This window comes from Falco biarmicus, chromosome 7, assembly GCF_023638135.1.
Source record: "Falco biarmicus isolate bFalBia1 chromosome 7, bFalBia1.pri, whole genome shotgun sequence".
In the NCBI taxonomy this organism is placed as follows: Eukaryota; Metazoa; Chordata; class Aves; order Falconiformes; family Falconidae; genus Falco; species Falco biarmicus.
Genome location: NC_079294.1, coordinates 67,100,347 through 67,121,283, shown reverse-complemented (window position 1 = coordinate 67,121,283; position 20,937 = coordinate 67,100,347). Strand labels below are relative to the sequence as shown.

The 20,937-nt window shown below is 38.6% G+C and overlaps 1 protein-coding gene across 2 annotated transcripts; it reads right to left on the bottom strand.

Moving 5' to 3' along the window:
• Positions 1–78: 78 nt before the first annotated feature.
• On the bottom strand, positions 79–20,895 carry CLPX (caseinolytic mitochondrial matrix peptidase chaperone subunit X). Of its 2 annotated transcripts, XM_056345268.1 has the most exons (14): positions 20,736–20,895; positions 16,998–17,158; positions 15,421–15,538; positions 11,117–11,271; positions 10,112–10,271; positions 8,885–8,926; positions 7,532–7,708; positions 6,487–6,651; positions 6,047–6,135; positions 5,324–5,488; positions 4,046–4,345; positions 3,451–3,543; positions 3,093–3,199; positions 79–1,976 (listed from the first exon to the last, which is right to left on the bottom strand). In XM_056345268.1, the coding sequence occupies exons 1-14, from the start codon at positions 20,803–20,805 to the stop codon at positions 1,886–1,888; spliced, it is 1,893 nt and encodes a 630-aa protein (XP_056201243.1). In that variant the 5' UTR covers positions 20,806–20,895; the 3' UTR covers positions 79–1,885. The 2 variants fall into 2 exon arrangements, with proteins under 2 accessions (XP_056201243.1, XP_056201244.1); XM_056345269.1 differs by lacking the exon at positions 8,885–8,926.
• Positions 20,896–20,937: the final 42 nt, after the last annotated feature.

Sequence of the window (20,937 nt, the reverse complement as noted above, 5' to 3'; positions counted from 1 at the left end):
CCTTCAAAACAAACAAAAAAAACCCTCCTAAAGCGCCAAACTTTAAACTTTCTGGGGATGACGACAACTCTCCGCTGCTTGAATATTCGCTTTGTTTTATTCAAACGCCAGAGGTGAAGTACAAACTGTAGTTACACAGCATTTTGTTTCCTTAAAAACATTCTGGATTACATAATTCCAAACAACTTTCAAAACCAAGTTGTTGAACAGTTTTCACCTAAAATGGTTTGTTGTTTTCTTTTTTTTTTTTAATCCATTTAAAAAAGGATGTGAATTAAAGGACTCAATTAAAAGCAGTTATATTTTTTTTTCCCACTCTACAAAGAGGAAAAGTGAGGATGCAGTTACAGATAGTTCACCACAGATTCCCACTGTGAGGGGACCAAGCTTCTCCCAAGAATATCCTCAACTCCAAACCGCAGCTTTGTCTGAACCATTAGTGGGTCATTTAACCCGGAAAAACCCTGAAATCCTAAGGGAAGTATCTGTTGCACCTGGCTGCAGCTGCATGTCACACTGCTAGGTAAGATCACAAGTATTACATAAAATTTACATGACAGAAAATTAACAGCAAAACCAAGGTCAACACATCTGCAAGTATCCTTTCCTGTCCTAACACACCCACTAGACCAAAAAGAATGACCGAAGTTTTATTTAAATAGCATGAATTAATAGTTTAGAAAAAAGGCTTGGTAAAACTGAAGTCCACGTATCACCAAAGGACAAAACGTTGTAAGCAACATAATTCCTAAAACGAAAATCAAAGACATACAGGTCCTTTAGTGTTTTTACAAAGACTTTCCTAAAGGATTGAATTAATTTCGGTGTAGAACAAAAGAGGGAGGATTGCTTTGCTGTGCGACTAAAAAAAAAAAGAAAAAAAAATCAAGACACCCACAAGACGCAATACTAGCATTTGAGCGTATAACTTAAAAAGCACTGTCATGTGAACAATCACTACCGATTACATCAAAAATATTATACATGTACTTCTTTCATCTCTTAACATTATAAGATAGGTTGGGCAAATACCTGGCACCAAAAAATTGATGCATGATAGTTCCAATATGTTAAACAAGATGTACTATATTAGAACATTAATATTTAAAAATTTCTGTCTCCTTCTCATCCAAATTCAGATGGCTTACCACTTCCCAGAAACCTTGTTTACCCCTCTGGAAAAATTAGCAAATTACTGACTTCACCGTCTTTCACAGTATTCAAGGTGACTAAAACTTAGTCCTAATGGAAGGGTGAAGGAAAGGATATTATTTGATATTGCATTCAAATTACTGTAACAAACTCGTGTCGCATTTCAGCAAAATCTCCCAGTAGTGCCATAAAGTGTGTCCCAGTTTTTCCAAAATCCTGTTGCAAGGGCTTCCTCCCCCACCAATGTAACAAAGTCACTCCAACACCCATCGGGTTTCAAACACCAGCAGGTACCTAACACTGACCTGAACGCACCCCCCCGTCAGCCGTATGAGGAGCTAATGGTTTATTCACCCTCTACTAATTATTAATCTTGATTTCCCATTTGTAGAGTAACATTATTGTAAAATCTAACTATTGGCAGCACCTGCACTGCTGTTTTAGGTTCTAGAAAGAGCAATCCAGGTGCTGCTGTATTTGCTATACATTTTAATTGAACAAGTGTAATATACATTTCATATTTGAACATTATGCTATCCAAGTCCACACAATGCCCATCAAATAAGTCTATGTGATGTTGCAATAAAATACATGATCTGATTTATCTAATAAAGTTCCTCATCATGTATCGTATCCACAATAGATCCAATGCCTTTAGTATCAGACTGAAGCCAGAGACAATCGTAAGGAAATAACCAAGTGCGCTTTATGCGGGCAAGCATTCTGACAGTATTTAATGGTTTGCAGCATCTGCTTGTCGAGGCCAGCCTTCTTCCTCAACGCCAGAGTCGTATTCTTCTTCAGACGAATCTTTAGTGGGAGCCCTATAATTAAAACGAACTGATCAGATACTTCAGAAATTGAGGAAGGAGACAGTTTCCATAGCTTCTGGTAAACATGCCACCTGCAAAGTGCCCCCAACCACAAGTGTCCTGACAAGCATCCATCTGCTAAATGAGTTTCTGATCTGAAAATGGCACTATGCCAATTTACCTTACAACCAGTATGGAGTCTCATTACTGAAAATCAAAAGGCTATTGAATTCAGTTAAGTCATAAATTTACTGATTAAATCAAACATTTCCAGCAAACATGAATGCTGGTGCTCTACAAAATCACTTAAGGCAGCCATGCGTGTAAGCTAATACTTTCCAGTGCAACCACCCCCTCTGAGACGCAAGGTGTGCTGAGCCAAGCTTCGGCACAGACACAGATGAATGCAAAGCATGTACCTCAGCGGAGGAAGTCACTCAAAAGTAAGTTGTCAGGCGTAGAAACCAAGCCAGAGTTACTAAGTTTCAGACCTGTGTTTTCAGACCTGACCCATTCCCTCTCAACTCCATCTTTTGTTCACTCTAATTAATTATTATTTTTTTTAAATCCAGATTTATCCAGTGCTTTCAGCATTTCACCACTTCATTACCATAATACAACCTTTACAACATTAATTAACATGAGTTCAGCAAATCAATAGATGTGCCTTTGTGGCTCTCCTCTGCTGCAAGAGCAACAGAGAGGAAAACTGCAGCAGCCCGGAGCTTGCATAAAAAAAAGCCACCTCACAGTGGTAGGAGGAGGAAAGAAAGAGTTCCATTTCAGAAATTTCAGTACAGTCACAATTAAACTTCAGGTTTTTACTGTTAACTTATGATGCTTATAATTTATTTCTATTTCTACAGGTATACACACACACAGAAAAGGCTTAAAAGTACCATCGTATCGTTTTATTTTACAATTTCTATTAAAAACTGAAGCAATACAAACCCAAAGTCTCTAGGACAGAACAGGCACTAATTCAGCTGTGTACAGTATACAGAGAATCAGATCCTTTCTAGGTTGTGTGCATGGTTTTGTGTTTACATGCTCCTTCCTACAGCAAACATCAGAATACCTGTCTAGCCACATTACTAGTCTGTTCTGATACTTCCGTTACGGTTTTACCTAATGTATCCTGGCTCTTTTTTGCCTTCTACAACATCTTTGTCAACTTCCACGCACACAATGTCAGAATTGGGCACTTCAAACATGGGCTCCAGCAACAGCTTTTCCTGAAAGAAAGCAAGATGGAAAAAGTATTTCTGTATGCCTTCTTCTACGTAACAACATGGTCAGCAAGCGATTTTCAGAGCTAGAGAGTTTTCTTGGAAGAACTCTGAATACACTAAGTTTTAAAAAGAGACTTAGTGTACCCATAAAAGACCCAGAATTAAGTGAGGTTTTGACTGAAAATTGTCTCTGTTAGGTCCATACACACAAACATACATAGCTTCATTTACTCAGTGAGACTTAATTTACTCACCATTATAGATCGAAGACCTCTTGCACCAGTTTTTCTGTCCAGGGCCAGTCTGGCTATAGCCTTCAATGCATCTTCAGTTACATTTAATTCACACTACATAAAGAAAAATGGTAAGCTTAGTTCATCATTTCATTTGTAACTCAACATTGTCTTGAGTGCGACAGTGCGTGCGTTGCTGAAAATAACTAACAGTAATATTTACCTGTTACAGACCAGAACATTTAACATTTAAGCTGCATATACAAACCTTCAGCTAGACTTTGTTTGTGACTAACATTACCAGTAGGGACTACGGCCCTTTACCTACAAGTACTATAAATACCTCTGCAGTACATGAAGTGGCTCTTGATGCCTATTAGGCAAGGTCACACATGTTCATTTGAACACTAACATGAAGAATGGTCCAACTATTTCCAGATTACTTGCCCCACAAGGACAAGCACCCAATCTAAACCAGTCAGGTTTTAACGAATTAGCTTACTACTTTTTCAGAGCGGGGAGGTGCACATGTAGGGACAAGAAGTGATTCCAATTGATATTTTAGATTGCTTTATAAACAAAAAATATTGAAGAGCTGTCGAATAAAAATTCAAACCTTATCCATGCTGAATAGTGCCTGGTATTGAGGAACCACAGCATTTCGTGGCTCAGTGAGAATCCGTACAAGGGTTTTCTCATCTAGGCTGTGCAGAGGAACCACAACAGGCAAGCGTCCCACAAACTCAGGAATCATGCCAAACTCAATGAGATCTCTGGCTTCCACATGACGCAGCAAGCGATCTTTTTCTTCAATATCTTCATGTGGATCAGACTCTCCACTTATATTAGCAAGATCAGCTGCTGCTGCAGCCCTTCTGCCTTTTCCCATGTTAGATGGTGTCCCAAATCCTAGGTACTGCAAAACAAACATGTTGTACTTACAGAACTTTACTAAAGTTTTCTTTATGCAACTAAATCACATTCCACGTGCATTAAAAAAACGGAAGCAACCGATTATGTCATTACATACTCACTCAAGCTCAAGAAGTTACCAATACTAAAATTAGACCCCTTGCACACAATCAGTTTCTTATAACATTTAATTCCCTCAGTAAAGTATCAACACCTCAGCCTAAGAGCAAGTTTTTTTCTTAAAAAAGGTTAGTAGTAACATGTCCCACCACGTTTACAAATACCAGTGATGCTGAAAAGGGCTGTTCAGAAGTGAAGCAAATGCATGCAAGTGTGCTTACATGAAAAGCTACATGAATTACCATGAACGGTTATTTGGATTTCAGTCACTCTCATTAAAGACAGCGTGCACATTTTGTCAGAAAGCTGCAGCCAGAATTCTGTCCCCAGACATTAACACAAAAAATAGTGAACTGCATGACTAGGTATTTTAAGATAATGATAGCTCAAACTATCTGAGCATCAACAGCAAGAGCCTCTTTCTACTAACATCCAAAGGTTTTCTCAGTTTCGTACTTGGTACACTCCAACTGAAAGAAATCCTATTACAACTGCTAGAACTGTTTCACACACTCCCTTTTTAAGAAACATTGGACATGACAATTTAAAGCGTTTACCACTCTAGTACAGACAGCAAGTTCTCTACCAACAGTTTTCAACCTTTTTCACCCCCTATTTTTTTCCTGTTTGCATATGCTAAGAATGTCTCTGTGGAAGACCACAGCAAGCTACTTAAGCCTACTAACAACAGGCTTGTTCTTTGCTACCTTTCTTAGGCTTGACCTCAAGCTCCCAGGTAACAGATGGAAACCCACTGCTCTACAAACAGTGGGAGTATAAATATAGCAAGACCTTGAGAAGTCAGTACTGCGAACAGTAATTAAGATAATTTTTCAGTTCAAACACAGCCTGATGCACTCACTTTTTCATTTTTCCTCCTGCTGATAATTCTGTCAAGACCATTAAAAGCACCAGAAGCTACAAAGAGGATGTTTGTTGTGTCAACCTGCACCGTTTCTCCACGTAGTTTACGAGAATTCTTTTCTGGAACATTTACTATTGTGCCTTCTAGTAATTTTAACAAGCCCTAAGGAAGAAAGAAGAAAGAAGAAATATAAAATTCTAATGTGTAGCATCATATAAGGCAGCACACCATACTGTGGTTACTTTCACAGATGTACTTACATTTTTTGCTCCCTTATGCCTTTACAGTAACAGTAAGCGTTTAAAGGAATCTGTTCTCCATGTAAGACAATTCCACTCAGGGACAGACAAGTCTTCCTTTAAAGTGACTCCCATGAACATCATGAGCTGCGCTTACTAACAAGTTACTTCAAGTTTTGTCAAAACAGAAAAAGTTATCTATTTTTGCCTATGTTATGCAAGTTGCTATGTGAATGCTATGAAGATGTTTTTCAATTAAAACATTTCTGTGAAGCAGTCTTGAGTTACTTTTGAGATTTTTAGAGTTTTTTTGAATGAAAAAAGTAAAAAGGAAAGATGAGGGTTTCAAAGGTTAATAATTAAGGAACTGAAGAACTATGACTCTATAAACTCCCATGATATTTGACACATAGTAGGATGATACATAGACTTGACCAGCTGTTCACTTATGAAGTAAAATTACTCCACAAAAAATACCTACTTGTTGAACACCTTCTCCTCCGACATCCCGTAACTGATGAATACCAGGCACACTGCCAATCTTATCTACTTCATCCAGAAAAACAATTCCTGCAGTTACAGCAAATGGATTTAAGGAAGACTCCACTTTTCAAAGAGAAGCAAGAACTTACACACAGGGAAGAACATAATTTAATACAGCAGCAGTCTTTTCTACCTCCATACTATGAATTGCAAAAATGTATGCAATCCTGTCCAACTATGGACAAGCGTAAAAAAACTACAAGATATGCTTCAAGCTTTTTTCAGGTTTATTATTTCTGATTTAGTGAGTTAAAGTTTCAAGTACATGCAACAGGAATATATATTACAGAAGTACTGGTGGTCTCAAAGTTTAGAGCACTTAGGCGAGATGAACACAGTCTATGAATGAACTTCAGAAAACATACTGTAAAAGTTTACCTTGCTGAGCTTTTTCTACATTATAGTTGGCATCTTGCAGGAGTTTTGCAATGACAGATTCGATGTCTTCACCAACATAGCCAGCTTGAGTCAAGGTAGTACAATCACAGATAGCAAAAGGTACATCTAGGCATTTAGCTAGAGTCTGAGCCAGCAAGGTTTTACCTGATAAAATAAAAACCATATGTTACAACTACCATACATTTCTCTAGAGCACACAAACCAAAATATTTACCATAGGATCATTATTACTGTTAGTAGACTTTTTGAATGATGCCAGCATGTTCATATATTCATATCAGAACATTTTTCAAGGGAGCTAGTGTTCATCAACAGTGTTTTTTACATTGGCAAGCTCTATTTCTGAATTAGACTAACAGTACACATTTGAGGCAGCTTGAAATGCATACAGTATCACAAATAAGATGTCACACAATATAAAAAACAGAATACATGTACTTGCATAGATTAAACATTAAATAAATCAGTAGACCTTTGCAGACACTCAGGGTGCAGTGCAAAGTCCAGTGCTCCTGCTTTGAAGTTGGGGAGAAACAGAATTAAAAAATTCTTCAGTGAATGTTCTCCCAAATAGTCTACAAAATGCTGTCTTCAGCACAAACACTTCCACTTCTTATGAACATACAAATATAATTTCTCTTTTATCTCCCCTGCAACTGATCTGTCCCAGGCGCTAACCAACACTTTCTAACTGCATCTTCTCAGCTTGCCATCTAACATCTAACTAACATGTAACAGAAACTTTAAATGTATTTTATTTTAGCTTAGTGGAAGTTGCATCTTTTAATCAGCCAGTAAATATAAGTATAAAAAACCCCACCCAAACAAAACAAAAAAACCCCACACATGACTAGATCCGCTTTCTTTTCAAGGTCATTTAGCTCAGCTTATTACCATGGCATGAAAGCACAAAACCCCCAGCTTTTTATACACCAGACTGGAATATTCACAAAAGAGGAAAATGACTTGTTAATAATCAATTCTAAGAAAAATCTGACACCTATAAAAACACACAGCTATATACCTGATCCAGTTGGTCCAAGCAGCAAAATATTACTTTTTTCAAGTTTTATGTCATCATTGGGCGAATCTAGTACCTCTCCTCCCCGTTTTTCCTGAGGTATCTGCTGGTTCATTTGTTGCTGCATCGATGCTCCTAAAGCATTACCGTGTGGACTGATTCCAGCAATCTGCAGTAGTTCTGAAGAGAATAACAGTACTGTTTGAGCGCTCACAAGGTCTGTCATTACCTTACATGCACAATAAAAGCTTGGTTCTTCTGTTTTGTTCTGCAAATCTATAATTCTATCTGTAGAGAAGTTTACAGATAGGACTGCAACAGCAATATGGCACAATTAGTACCAAAACATGAGTTCCAACTATTTTTGCACAAGCCTATATTTATATTTACAAAAATAGTTTCCAATGGTACAGTGGATTATCTAAAAATATTCCTCTATATTAAAAACTAGAGACATTTTTAGTTTTTACAAATTATAAAAAATTACAGTTAAAATGAGTTATTTTTTAACACAAGAAATAAACCCAAACTGTTGCTCTCTATGATGAAAAAGTACAAGAATTGGCATACTGTAACAACTACAAAAGCAATGCACAGCTCTAGTCTCAAGAGTTAAAGACTTGCCTCAGGTTGTTACAGGTTTTGTCTCTACACATGGATACAGACATTCAGTTGGATTTTCTTTTTTCAGAGCACTTTTTTAATTTCAGAGCAATTTTTTAATTGGCTTGCAGGGTAGAATTTTGAAGATCAAGAAAATTGGTTTCAAGAACAATAACCGTGATTCCAAATGACCTACACTAGACTAAGGAATAAGTTCACAGACTAAAGAAGTTCAATAGCCAGTGAGAGCACCAGTGGACTGAAAATAAACATAACTGACATCACCCAGACAAAAAGCAGCAACATTCTGAATTTCAAGGTGACAGCGCATATTAAGAGTGCAAATACCCTGCAGAAAACAGTTGCATAACTTCCTTTATTTTTTACCTCACATCATATTCTGTATGTCATTACTAATATCATCGCACCTCAGATCTAAGTAAAGAAAAAATAAAATCTACATTTCATTTGGTTTACTGAGAATAATTCTAAGGACAGATGATTATTTAACTTCATAAAAGATTGTATTTTACAATTTACCTGCTTTCCACCTAGAACTAGATAAAAAGAGTCAAATCATAGCCACCTCTGTTAAAAAGCATACTCAATGCCTTCAATTAAACTTACTTGCAGAAGAAAAGCAAAGAGAAGTTTACCCAGCATTTCAAAACTAGCAGTCACTAAAGACTATTCTATGTTAACATCAAAAGAGTAAATATTGCAGAGGAGGACATGAGGAGAGAGTTCACTTACTTGTAAATCTGTACTCATCCTCCCGTCTTCTGATTTCTAATTCTAAGAGAGAGGATGAAAACAGTAATAAAATATAGGTTTATAAAAAGTTTATAAATTCTCCACCTCTTGCCCTCTTCTGAATATCTCATCACTGTGTACGAATGTACTTCTAACAAGACACTCCCACATGAATTAGTTTTTATTGCTGCCAAAATTAATCCAAACCCCAGCTTCCACGCTTTTAAAATGACAGCAAGCTTTCTACAACTGAAAACTGTCACAATTATTACCTCTGATTAGATTTTAATTTTAAAACCACTTCTAGAAGGGGGAAAAATGCAAAAATATAATTTTGGTTTGAAAAGGCTGCCTTAAACTCTCACGTTTATATCCAAGTGTTATAATGTAGGATTTCACATATTTCAAAGTACTATCTGTCATAAGCATTTACTGCCAGTCTCTCTGGATGTGCACCATTTTATCTTTCTGTGGAGGGTCGGGAACTTTCCAGTGCCAAGTACACAACTGCTCTCTACCATTGCCAGGCCAGTGCTACTAGTGTTTTCCCCTCAGTTAAAATACTTCTTTACGTAAATTCACAAAAGGAAGATTTCTTTTCTGTTTGCCTAGCATACTATTTTTTGCAAGACCAAACAAAACACCTTAAAAAAAAAAAATCAAGGTACACTTTGAATCAGAAACAGTAACTGAATCCTACTTCTAAAAATAAATTAGATCAACATAGCTACACACTTAGTAGCAAAAGTACTGCCAAGAGTAACTCCATCTACACCTGCTAGATATGGAACAATACTATGAATACTATGGTCACCAACAGATGCTGCCAACAGCAGCAAGTAAGGTTAGAAAGCTAATTATTCATCAAATTACCTATGCAAAATATTGTCTTAGTTGTTGCTTGCAGATTAAGCAGCAGATTTACCATTAAGCTGTAAATGAGACTAGAAAGAAAAATTTAGGAGACTCACTTTATAAAGTTAAATATCTAATAATGTGTCAGTAAAACCACTAAACTTTTAATACCCATGGCACTATAAACCTTCTGGATTACTATTTAAATAGATCACAGAAGTTCACGTACAGTGAAAATTAAATTTGATAGAAATTCTTTTACATATACAGAACATCTACCATCAAGGTAAAACCTTTGTCAGGTTTGTTAAGTTAGGGCCATGAAATGATGGGTTCTGTTTGACCAGAAAAAGTACAAAACATCATACAAACCTCTTGGTGTTAGAGAAGTCTGCTTTTCAACTTCTGCTTGCTGTCTCAGGTTAGCTGGGATGTTATTGTAGATCCTCTTGTAATGATTGTACACAGCAACTGAAAGCACCTTCTTGGCAAAACACTGACCAACAACGTATTTGTCGAGGTAGTTATAAATCTGAAAGGTAACTCCATCTTAGTAACACTTCTAAATCATCTTGCAGCAGAAAAGAAAAAATAGTGTACTGTGCCAAAGATGGACTTTGGTCTAAACCAACCATTACAGAACTAAGAAACAGAAGCCCTGCATCTAAAATACAAAATACATTGCTGTTGATGAGTTTACTTAAAACCACGGTGCTTACACAATCATGCTGTGTCTGTCAGTTCTCCCCTAAGAATATTTAAATCCATTGTCATTTTCACCCAAATTTGTAAGAGGAACAGAAATTTCAAGTATACTTAAATTTCTTAAAAGAGGCCTAACCAGGAGCCACGTGCAGCTTCAGAAACCATTACAGTGCACTAGAAACTGAGAAACACAACAAGCTCCTGCATTATTCGAGAGAGGGAAACCAAATGATTTAAGATGGGTCATTGCCACAAGCTGACCAGCCACAGTTCTCACCCACAAACAGGCCAAATAAAAGGTTCTGCAGCTACAGAAGGAAGCTGCTAACGTAAGGGTGCAGAATACGAGGCCATTGCAGGAAATGGAAGATACTATGGACGGTGAGGGTTGAGGTTAGCAGGGCCACAAGGAGAAAATGAAGGTACTGGACTTCAGTCACAAGACAAAGGCAGAGGAAAACAAGCCCAGCTGCTTTTACCGAATCTACTTGTTCCTTTTATCAGAGTCCTGCTGGGTCATATAGCTCTCAAAGGTTTAATCTTGAGCTAATCTTCTTTATTGCTTGTTGCTGTGTCAAAGTGAACTGTTACACACCTGATGCAGATTAAGAAGTAAAGCATTTCACCAGGCTGTAACAGAAGGAAACACTGGGATGAAATTAAGAACCATACCTTTTTCGGTGGAGGTGGTGGCTTCTGCTGGAATGCCAATTTCACTGCTTCTGCTGCTGACTCAGGCTCTTTAATGATGCTCTTTTTTGTGTCTGCCTCTGACAGTACAACAAAAAAATGGTGACACTTTTCGCACTTCACAAAACGGGTGGAAGCTACAGAAAAGTAAAACAAAACAGTAAGAGGAACTGCTTAGCATTCATTCAACTGCCCCATTTGTCATACAAAGGGCAAGCACCTGTAAGACAGCACAGTCACCTCTTTGTTTACACACTTCCCCTTCCTTTACCTTAGAAGATTTAAAACAAATTATTGGACTATGAAATTTGACACAGAGGGAATACAACTTGCCCAAAAAGTCACAATGCAGGGCAGCAACCAAACAAGGGATTAAAAAGTAAAAATCTATTTCATACTTCTTCAATAGCACTACACTCAGAAGAGGAAACTTTGCATCTCAGAGCGATGTAAAATTAACGAGGGCTTTAACTACACAGTAACAGTTCCTAACTCAAACTAGCAGGCAAAAACGTAATTGTGGTTAGGGACCAACTACTCTAAAGTACAGGAAGCAATCTACACCGTCAATCTCAAAGACGGCATGCAGCAGACTCAGGAAAGGACAGCTGTGGCAGCTCCCAGTCTCTGCATCCCACTGGCTGTGGAACACTATGGAGCATGGTTCAGTCACCTAAGCCCAGGACACAGAGCACAGTGGGGTCACACAAAGGGCTCATCCCAACAAGAGGCAGCTGTGGTATGCAACAGATGATCGGGACTTTGATGTTTTGCAAGATCTTTTGCTTATTTATTTTTACTGCCAGGAGCAGAACAAATTTCTTTCAAATTCCAAAAGCCAAACACTTCTACCACTGACTTTGTGAACTGTATCTCAAGAAATCATGTTCTCTGCAAAGATTGGCTTCAAAAGCCTGCGAACTAGAACTTGCACTACCTTTTTTCCTCCCTTTGGAAAAGCAAAGTTGAAATAAACAAAAATAGACAGTAAAGAATAAATTTGTAATTATTGTAATCAAAAATAGATCTTTTCTGACCATACTACTATGCTATTAAATGCAAATCATGTGCAACAGGACTGATTTAAAGTAAATAAATTAGTAAATGTATTCAATTAAAAGTAAACGTAGCAAAACCACCACATGAAAAGCTTCAACATCAAAACTTCTGAAATCATAAGAAGTTTTTAGAAAACAGCTTGAACCAGCTCATTTTAATAACAGCCTCTAGCAATAAACAAGCTGCTTATTTATAACTTGTTATTGCCTCCCATAGATCTAACATCAGCAAAAGAGGAGCAGGTGTGGTTTTTTGTTTGTTTTTTTTTGTTGGGTTTTGTTGTTTGGGGTTTTTTTTAATACTAAGCATACCTTATGACTGGATAAGTAAGACCAGCAAATTATTTTAAGAATGTAGCACATAACACTGTGACCATCACAGCTTTATTAACTCTACTCCAAAGAAAATTCATATAAATACTAGGAAGTTCTCCTGGGTTATCTGCCTGATGGGACAAGATGAAGAACCACTTGCAAGCACCCACTGCTCCTACATAACTATCATTTAGCAACAATTTTGTAGGGAAAATTGTCGGGAAACCCCCCAAACTTTCTCCCAGTGCTCACTCAAAACACCTCTGATACTCTTGATGACTGCAGTGCCATGAGGTGGTTGTCCTTCCTTATACAATGCTAACAGTCAGCTTAATTAGGATGAAAGCGCCACAAGAATACTTGCCCCCTTTTTAGGTCCACCGGAACGGTTAAAAAAAATAGAAAATAAAATAGCAGGCTGTAAGAATACTATTGTGCATCTTCAAAACATCATTCACCAAAAACAAAATATTGTTTAGAGTACACTTTTTATCAATTACTCCAGGCAGCACAGAGGAAGGTTATTAGAGATCTTCCCAATTTTCAGCAAGACCAGTAAGGTCAATGGTTACAGAGAAACTCTGATGTACAGGGTGCCTGGGGGAGCAGACTTAGTTATCAAAACACAGCTGTAAAACTGGCCAGTTTCTGTATCTACACAGCAATCTGGGAAAAAGTATCAATGTAAGTTTAACAGAACAAAGAGAACTGAGAAGGTTGCTCTGAAATGCAAGGAAACCAATTTCGAGTACTTCTATCTCCCTAAAACTCAAAATTGCAAGCAACTTTGCTATTCTCAAATACTGGCATGTTTTCACAAGTTCTTTTAGCAAACACATGAAAGCACAGCAAAGAGCTTCCTGTCAAACCACTTCACTGTCATTAAGATGTCTGCAAATATTTACAGTATACTAAAATTCAAGTCAAGTGTTGGTTTTTGATTCAGGCAACGTTACCACGGAGGCTGCATTTCAAAGAGATTTCTAAATACCATACAAGCTGACCTTATCAAAGAGAAAGGCCGCATTTCCAAAATACATACAGGAAGCAAAAACAATCAGAGGATTAATCTCAAAAACACTTGTAGGGTTGAGATGCTATAAGGTAAAAACACATCAGGAAAGCAAGCAGGGAAGCTTCTTGCCTATTAAGTAGGTACAATAGCAGGGAAGTCTTGCTTTGGAGGATGGGAGCTAACCTGACGGCATCAGGTGGAGACAGTAAAAGCAGCGCCTAGGTAAGGCTTCTTATGCCAATCAGCTTTACAGCTATTGGATTTCACCCTATATCTGAGGCTCACATCTTATTTCACTGATCACAAAACTCTTCTTACAGAGTCTCACAACCAAAACCAATACAGGAACTGCTGAGAAAGTGTGTCAAAGCAAAATTCCTTTTGGTTTGCATCATCTTCTGCCTTAATTGTTAATTACTGGAAAAAGCATTGCCAAGCAAATCCTTGTGCAAGATTTGCAGATACAAAGTGAAGCCCCATTAAAAACAAACTCCACCAGACAACCAGCCTGTCACACTACAACTCGATAGCAATTAATTTATTAATAAATGTGGCTTTTAGTTAGGATTTTGTTTCCCTACTTCTTACAAAATGACTGAAAAACCTAATATTTAAAGACTGAAACAAATGCTAATTGCGTATTTTCCTTTTGCTTTAAGTATTGACTTAAGGCTCTGCAGTTTGGTAATTCAAACCAGAATTGAGCAAATTCATCATTTTTCCTGACTAAGCAACATGAAACGCTTATCTGACAAATCAAGTTACAGTATGTTTAACACAACCTGCAACCCACTCATTTCGGGCAGAACAGGACAGATTTCTTTTTTCCTATTAGTTTTTGGTTTGTTTGTTGTTACACTGCTGCTTCTACTCCGGGGCAACGCCTTAGTGGTATTTCCAGATAAAAGCACAAACTCCAGTAACAAGAGGAGCAAACGGGGAAGGGAGAGTTTCAAAATGTCTGTGTCTACTCATGAACCATCTGATAAGAACGAAAATGAGGTTAAAAATCCTTCCACTATTTTCAACCACATCTAGTCCAAGGAGAGACTGATACACTGAACACCACATAGGGTTGTACTTCTAGTTACATCAACTAGCGCCAGCTTTTGCAGAAAAGTTTGAAACTATAGGCAAAAAGCAAACAACAAAAAAAAGCTTATTATTTCTGGAAAAAAATAGCAGCTGAGGACTTATCCTTTTATCTAACATAAATAAATATGTTAGTATAGAATTGTCTTGTGATTCATGACGTTTGATCATTTTTATTAAATAGTATTTTATATAAGTAGCAGCAAATAATAGCACATCCGCTCATTATTTTCACCAACTGTGATACTAACAACTGTTGAACAAGTTTACGCTGACCTTGTCTTAAGCTTCTTAGTGTACAAGTCTGATTATAACTTGATACTTCCTCCTCAAGACCCACCAGCTAACAATGGGTATTTGCTTTCTGGCAACTATTTTCTAAGCTGGCCTCATTAGCACTCAAACAAGGAGCAATGTCCTCAAGTCTGATTGAACCTAAAGCAGAACCGGTATGAATTTGGACTGCACTTCAAAAAAAGCAGCTGTTGCTGCTGAACACCAGGTACCTGACACATTTTGGATTTTCTAGTTGGACTTTACAACCTCCTACCTGGATAAAACTGCATACTCACAGTTGCAGTCTGAATTCCACGGCCATACTTTGCTCCACCACACATCACAGGAAATTACACAAACATATCCACAGAGACAATACATGATCAAGCCAACGTGGCCCAACCACACATAGCAAATTTTTTGACATTGTATAATTAGGTAGGCTAAAACTTAGCTATCAGGACTACATTAGATCACAAATACAGTCACATCTGTGGCTATTTAAAAAAGAAAGTATCATTACAACTTACACACAAAAGTCTCCACATGTGTGCACAAGTCACCACACTTCGGGCAGCGCAGCTGGTTCCCTCCTTTCCCAGAGCTTCCAGAACTTGACTTTTTACCACCTCCCTCACCGACAGACTTCTAAAAAAGATTTCCAGACAATTAGCCCCAAACAATGGAGCTGTTAACATCAGGCATTTAGCAGTGTGTTTATGGAATCCACTAATGTGAATACCGCAACAGCTGAATGACAAAATAACTATTGTCAGGATTTTTTTAAAGACTTCAAAAACTTAGAAAAACAGGATATAAACACTTTGAAATGTACACACATCTGCATTTCCCAGGTCTGCCAATTTTGGACACCCATCTATGTTAGAACCGCTTGACTGACACTAGAATGATAACAAGCTAAACTACAGCAAGAACGTTTTAATAGTATATTTCCATGTAATTTATACTAACCCCAGAGAAAAAAACAAGTCATACTTATAGAGAGAGTAATTTCATTATCGCAACTGTGTTGATTCTAAGGATTTCTGAAGCCACAACTCTTCTCACGTCCTTGACAGATGTAGCTATGCTGGCAGATGGCTGTAGGGTACATATGGCCTATAAAACAAGCATCTCAGAAATTGCTTGGAATACTTATGGTTTTTTACTTCTACAGCAGAATTCCCTGACAGACACGTACTTATCTTTCCCTGTGTTACCCTGCTTAGTGGTGTTCAAGGTTAAAAAATTTTAAATCTATATCCATTCTATGCCTTCATACTTTGGTTATTAATGAAAGCTACTATATTTGAGTAAACAGCAAAGATCTCTCTTCCCTTTTCTAAGGCAGTCACCCATTTTTTTTAAACCTTGCTTACCACCTCAGTTCTCCTTGAAACCTTCTCAAGAAAAAAGACTATTAAAAAAAGGTTTATCTTTCTTATTTTTAAAAAAAGTTTAATCTGAACCTTCAGAACACACCTGTGTCACCCAGACAGTTCCTCAGATGTCACAATATGCCATTGTAAGGCGACATTACTGCCTGTGAACTCTCAGAATATTATTTGCTGACTAAAGAGCAGTTTTATTCTCAGGTAATCATTTATCTGAAGAAGCTGTTTATTAACTATAACTATAGAGAAAGACTAGGATGAAAATAGACTACAATATTAACAATAATAAAGCTAGCCTCCTCACAAACTTGTCTTGTTTAGTATAAACAAATCAATGCTGAAAAAAGAATTTCAAGATGTACTTACTTTAAAAAGCCTACTTTGGAGTAGCAGACTTTTGAAGAATAGTTCTGATTACTACTTTTTCCTGAGATATTGAAACCTGTTGTGGATTTGCAACATTCTACGAAATTTTCAAGTGTCCCTTTACACTAGGCAAAAAGATTCATAAAACTGGGAAAAGTGTTATGGGGCGCTTACGAAGTTTGTCTGCTAACAAATTACATTTTTCTTCACCATCACTTGTAGCAATTTGAAGGATCAGAAACGTCAAGTTAGAAAAAATTTCAGGAATATTCTAAGGAAATAATCTACTAAAAAAATTAAAGAAACATTTTATATAAACTATTGAAAAACCTAATGCATGAGATTACCTTGCTTCCATCGCCAGAAGCATCCTTGCTTGCACCATCCTTTGAAGCAAAATACGCTGGTGTTTCTGAGAAGTTTCTAAGAGGAATTCGTCTTAGGGAACGCGTTTCAAAAGTCCCAAGTTTTCCTAAAACAGGGATGCGTGTACGACCACAAGTAATACCTAAAAAAAAACCCAAACACACATGAAAATTAAACATCAAAAATACTCTAGTTCTAATACAAGTGCCACCAAACCCCAGAATTTATTTACCTTAAATGGAGATCAAAGGCTTCCACAACAGAAATCAACATCCAAATTTCAGTTATCCAAAATAAATTCTCTTTACCACCTTAATGTTCATCACATTAAAAGCTGCCTGGATTGTCCAAAAATGACCCAAAAGTAATTTCAGGTCCTCTAACATCAGATAACTGAGAGTCCCATTGTGTCATGAAATAGGGAACATCCCAGTTATGAAATCAATCCTCAGAATTATAAATACGATCAACATCCAGAATTTATTGTGAAATAATTCAACCCCTGAAGTCAGAAAGAGACCTTTGAAATGTCCCCTTATTATGCAAAAATTACCAAAAAAGTGCCTCAGACTCACAGACTGCACGTCTGGATCTGGCTTTCACTCATGAACTCTACTAAAAACTAGTTTCCAGGAATTGAGGTACCACTTCACAGAAAAGGTTGTCCTGAGGAAAACTGAAAGGTAGTGTTATATTTGGCACATGCTGACAGACACACACAAGCAAAAATTCACTGTAATTTTAACTTTGTTGAAATAGCTTATTGCCAACATGAAAAAAAACACCTCATTGAGAAACTAAACAGCCTTTTCCTCCTCTTGCAACAGCGGGCAGGATTACATTTCATGACTAGGTATGATGTGAATCAACAAATACTGTGCTTGAGATTTCAACATCTCAGCACAGACAAGAGCTTGGAATCTATCTCTCATCTCAAGTGGCAAAATTCTCACTTGCTCTCTGGTTTGGCAAGAACTCTGTGCCTTACTTGACAAAAGAGCTATATAGCAACAATGACAACTACAAAATTGCTGACAATACATGGTTTCACTATTAGAGAGAATCCTAGAGAAATGCAAAAAAATCTTCTAAAAAAATAATAAGAACAGTATGAATGGCAAGAGGAGTACAGAGTACAGTTAATCTGCTCTGAAACAGGTAATAATGACAACCAAGAGCTGGAATCTTAGTTGAAAGAGGACACTTAAGAAAATTCACCTTGCTACTATAACGGAAAAATAGAAAAATAAAGAAAAGCATTATGAACAAGCTTAAATTTATCAGCAAAACCCTCACAGGCTTCTGCAAAGCCACAACCAAGATGACAGTGTCAAATAAGATTTGAAGTTGTTTTATTAACTTATACGCTGCTTAAGATTCCTGAACTTGAGGATCGTTTGCAGTTATTTTTAACAACTAAAAATGTAATCTTTTTAAAAATCTGTAATACAGAAACTAAGTGTTTTACCACTAAGCACTGCACATGGACTAAAGATGACTGATTTTGATCCACCGTACTCCTGTGACACAGAAAATATTGAAAACTGTATTGGATAAACTATGAAACTATATACAGCATCAAGTACTGAGCTAGTAAGTGCCACATTACTGACTGTGCCCATCTACTGATCAGAAACACCGCAGCTGTGGGGCTTCACCTCCAGCATTTGACAGGATGCTGGCAGCAGATCCATAGCCAGCAGCATTACACCCACACTGTAATGCCTTTGTTGCTGTTAAATTCACTTTCACAAAAGTCTTAGCTGGCCAGCCTTTGGGGAGCATTGCTACACATGCTGAACTCTAAAGGGTATAGATGGGCTAAACCAGAAAAAAAACCCCAAACATATTACTGCTACAACACCTTGTGGCTAAACACAAAATGCTTTGTCCCTGTGCTTATCATGAGGTCCGAGTGATTATTTTTAATAAAATACAGTTGTACAGTTAGAGAATAAAGTAGTAAGAAAGTTATCACAACTACTTTCTTGCATAAATAAGCCCAGAGGCAGATTTTCAGGAGAAATCAACAGTCCAGCCCAATGTCCGGCAACTTCCAGATACTGATAAATGTTCAAATATGCAACAGCTGGCTAGCACAGCAGTATTCACTCACACACGTAGCTGGCAGTCAGAGCTGGGGTTTTTTTTTGAAACAGCAAATTGGCATCTATCCAAGGCATTCAGATTAGTGTGTTAAGAAATACTGGGAGGCTCCTTCACACCTTATTAACCTTTAGTTGATACTTGAGGAAAGAAATCATGACTTTTGGGCCGAGCCTCAAATATCCTGGAAGAATCTATTGCCTTATAGAATCTAATCTATAAGGAAGTGACAGGGAGACTGACAGAAGTCTCCTCCTTGTCCCACACAACGCTTGACGGACTAGATTGATCCACGTACTCTGAATACTCTCACATTTGTACCAACCAGCAACAACAAACAAAGTACCTGGCAGAAGACGTAATCTGTTACAACAACAAAAATGCACCAAGGTTATTCTTTTTTAGAAGAACTTCTGTGGAAAGCTGATGCATAAATGATCTTATTACTCTGTATCTGTGTTTTAGTCTTATTTGTTCTTTTATATACCTTTTAGATTTTAGTTCTGACCAAAAAAAAGAAAAATAAAAAAGATAATTCTTAAGTCAACCCAGAATGTTACTTGCTTTAAAGTTTATTGTTTCTCCAGTTTACATGAGGCCAGACAGGCTGGAGTTGAAAGTACTGGTTTAAACCTTTCATCGCAGATGACATCATGAAATGCAGATGTAAATGTAAAGTCAACTGCAATGAGTTAACTCACCTCTTGAAGGCAATAAATCACCTTGGACTCATCAGGCTATTACTGAGGGCACAATCATTCAAAATCTTGTTGCAAACGTGGCAACAGCAGAGATTTTCAGCACAATTTGGGGGTGATCATCTGCCTTTCACCAAAAGCAGCACATGGTATTGTCAACTCTCACCACCCACACCACCATGAAAAGGACAAAAGTAGTAAAAAAGTAGCAGCTTTCCTCCATTTCAACTTCCAGTAAGTTGTCTGTGCAGTCTCATACTTCAACCAAGCTGGAAATAATTACTTTTTGCTAACTGAGGGCAAGTCCTTTATAAGACATAATTCGAGTTCAGGCTGCAGAACAGGCAGGCTTTTAATCAGTCAGTTAATGAAGCTCATTTGCTAGCACTGCAGGGTAACACACACTAGGCAAATGCTGCCGAAAATCACGTCCGTTGAAATTAACTCTCTATGTACGTCTCCCAGGAGATATTTCAATGCCGGGTAGTTTCCCAGAACTTCGCACCACCTAACGCTGCCCTTAACTCTGACACAACACCGGCCGCCCCCTCACACCACCCAGGGTGACACTAGCAAAAGGTAAGTAGCCCACAAAAAGGCGGCAAGGCCGAGACACGCACCCACTGCCTAGTCGCAGCCCTTATCGCAGCGCCGCAGACCGGGCTGGCCCAGGCCGGCTGCCGCTGGGCGCCGGAGGGCTCCTCTCCCTCCCCCTGCCCCGGGGGGGGGCTGCTCCCGCTGACCCCGCTCCGGCGCGCCACGGCGGAGCGCTGCCAGCCCGCGGCGGCCACAGGGAACGGCGCTCCCCCTCAGAGAAGCGGAAGGGGCCGCGGCGCTCGGGCCCCCACGGAGGGCCCAGCCCCGCCGGCGGGCAGCGCCCGGTCGGGCGTCGGTGGGCGGACGGGACGGCGTTACCTCTCCGCGCAGAGGGCAGCGTGGAGCCCAGGAGGCGGGCGGCGGCGGCACAGCTGTGGCAGGCGGACATGGTGCGGCCGCGGGCCCAGCCCGCTTCCCCCGCCGCCGACTAGGCCTCGCTGGCGGCGGTATTGCGCGCCCCACCCGCGCCGTAAACAGCCCCCCCCCCCTCCCCGCGCCGCCTCAGTGACGGCAGCACGCT

What these genes read in the sequence shown, in the direction of transcription:
- CLPX (XM_056345268.1), bottom strand. Translation starts at nt 20,805, where the DNA reads ATGTCCGCCTGCCACAGCTGTGCCGCCGCCGCCCGCCTCCTGGGCTCC. An exon ending in GAGGAGAAGGTGTTCAACAA is followed by an intron (nt 5,489 to 6,046) that starts GTAGGTATTTTT and finishes TTTCTTCCTTAG; the next exon opens with GGCTTGTTAAAATTACTAGA. An exon ending in AAAGAGCCAGGATACATTAG is followed by an intron (nt 1,977 to 3,092) that starts GTAAAACCGTAA and finishes TTTTAATTATAG; the next exon opens with GGCTCCCACTAAAGATTCGT.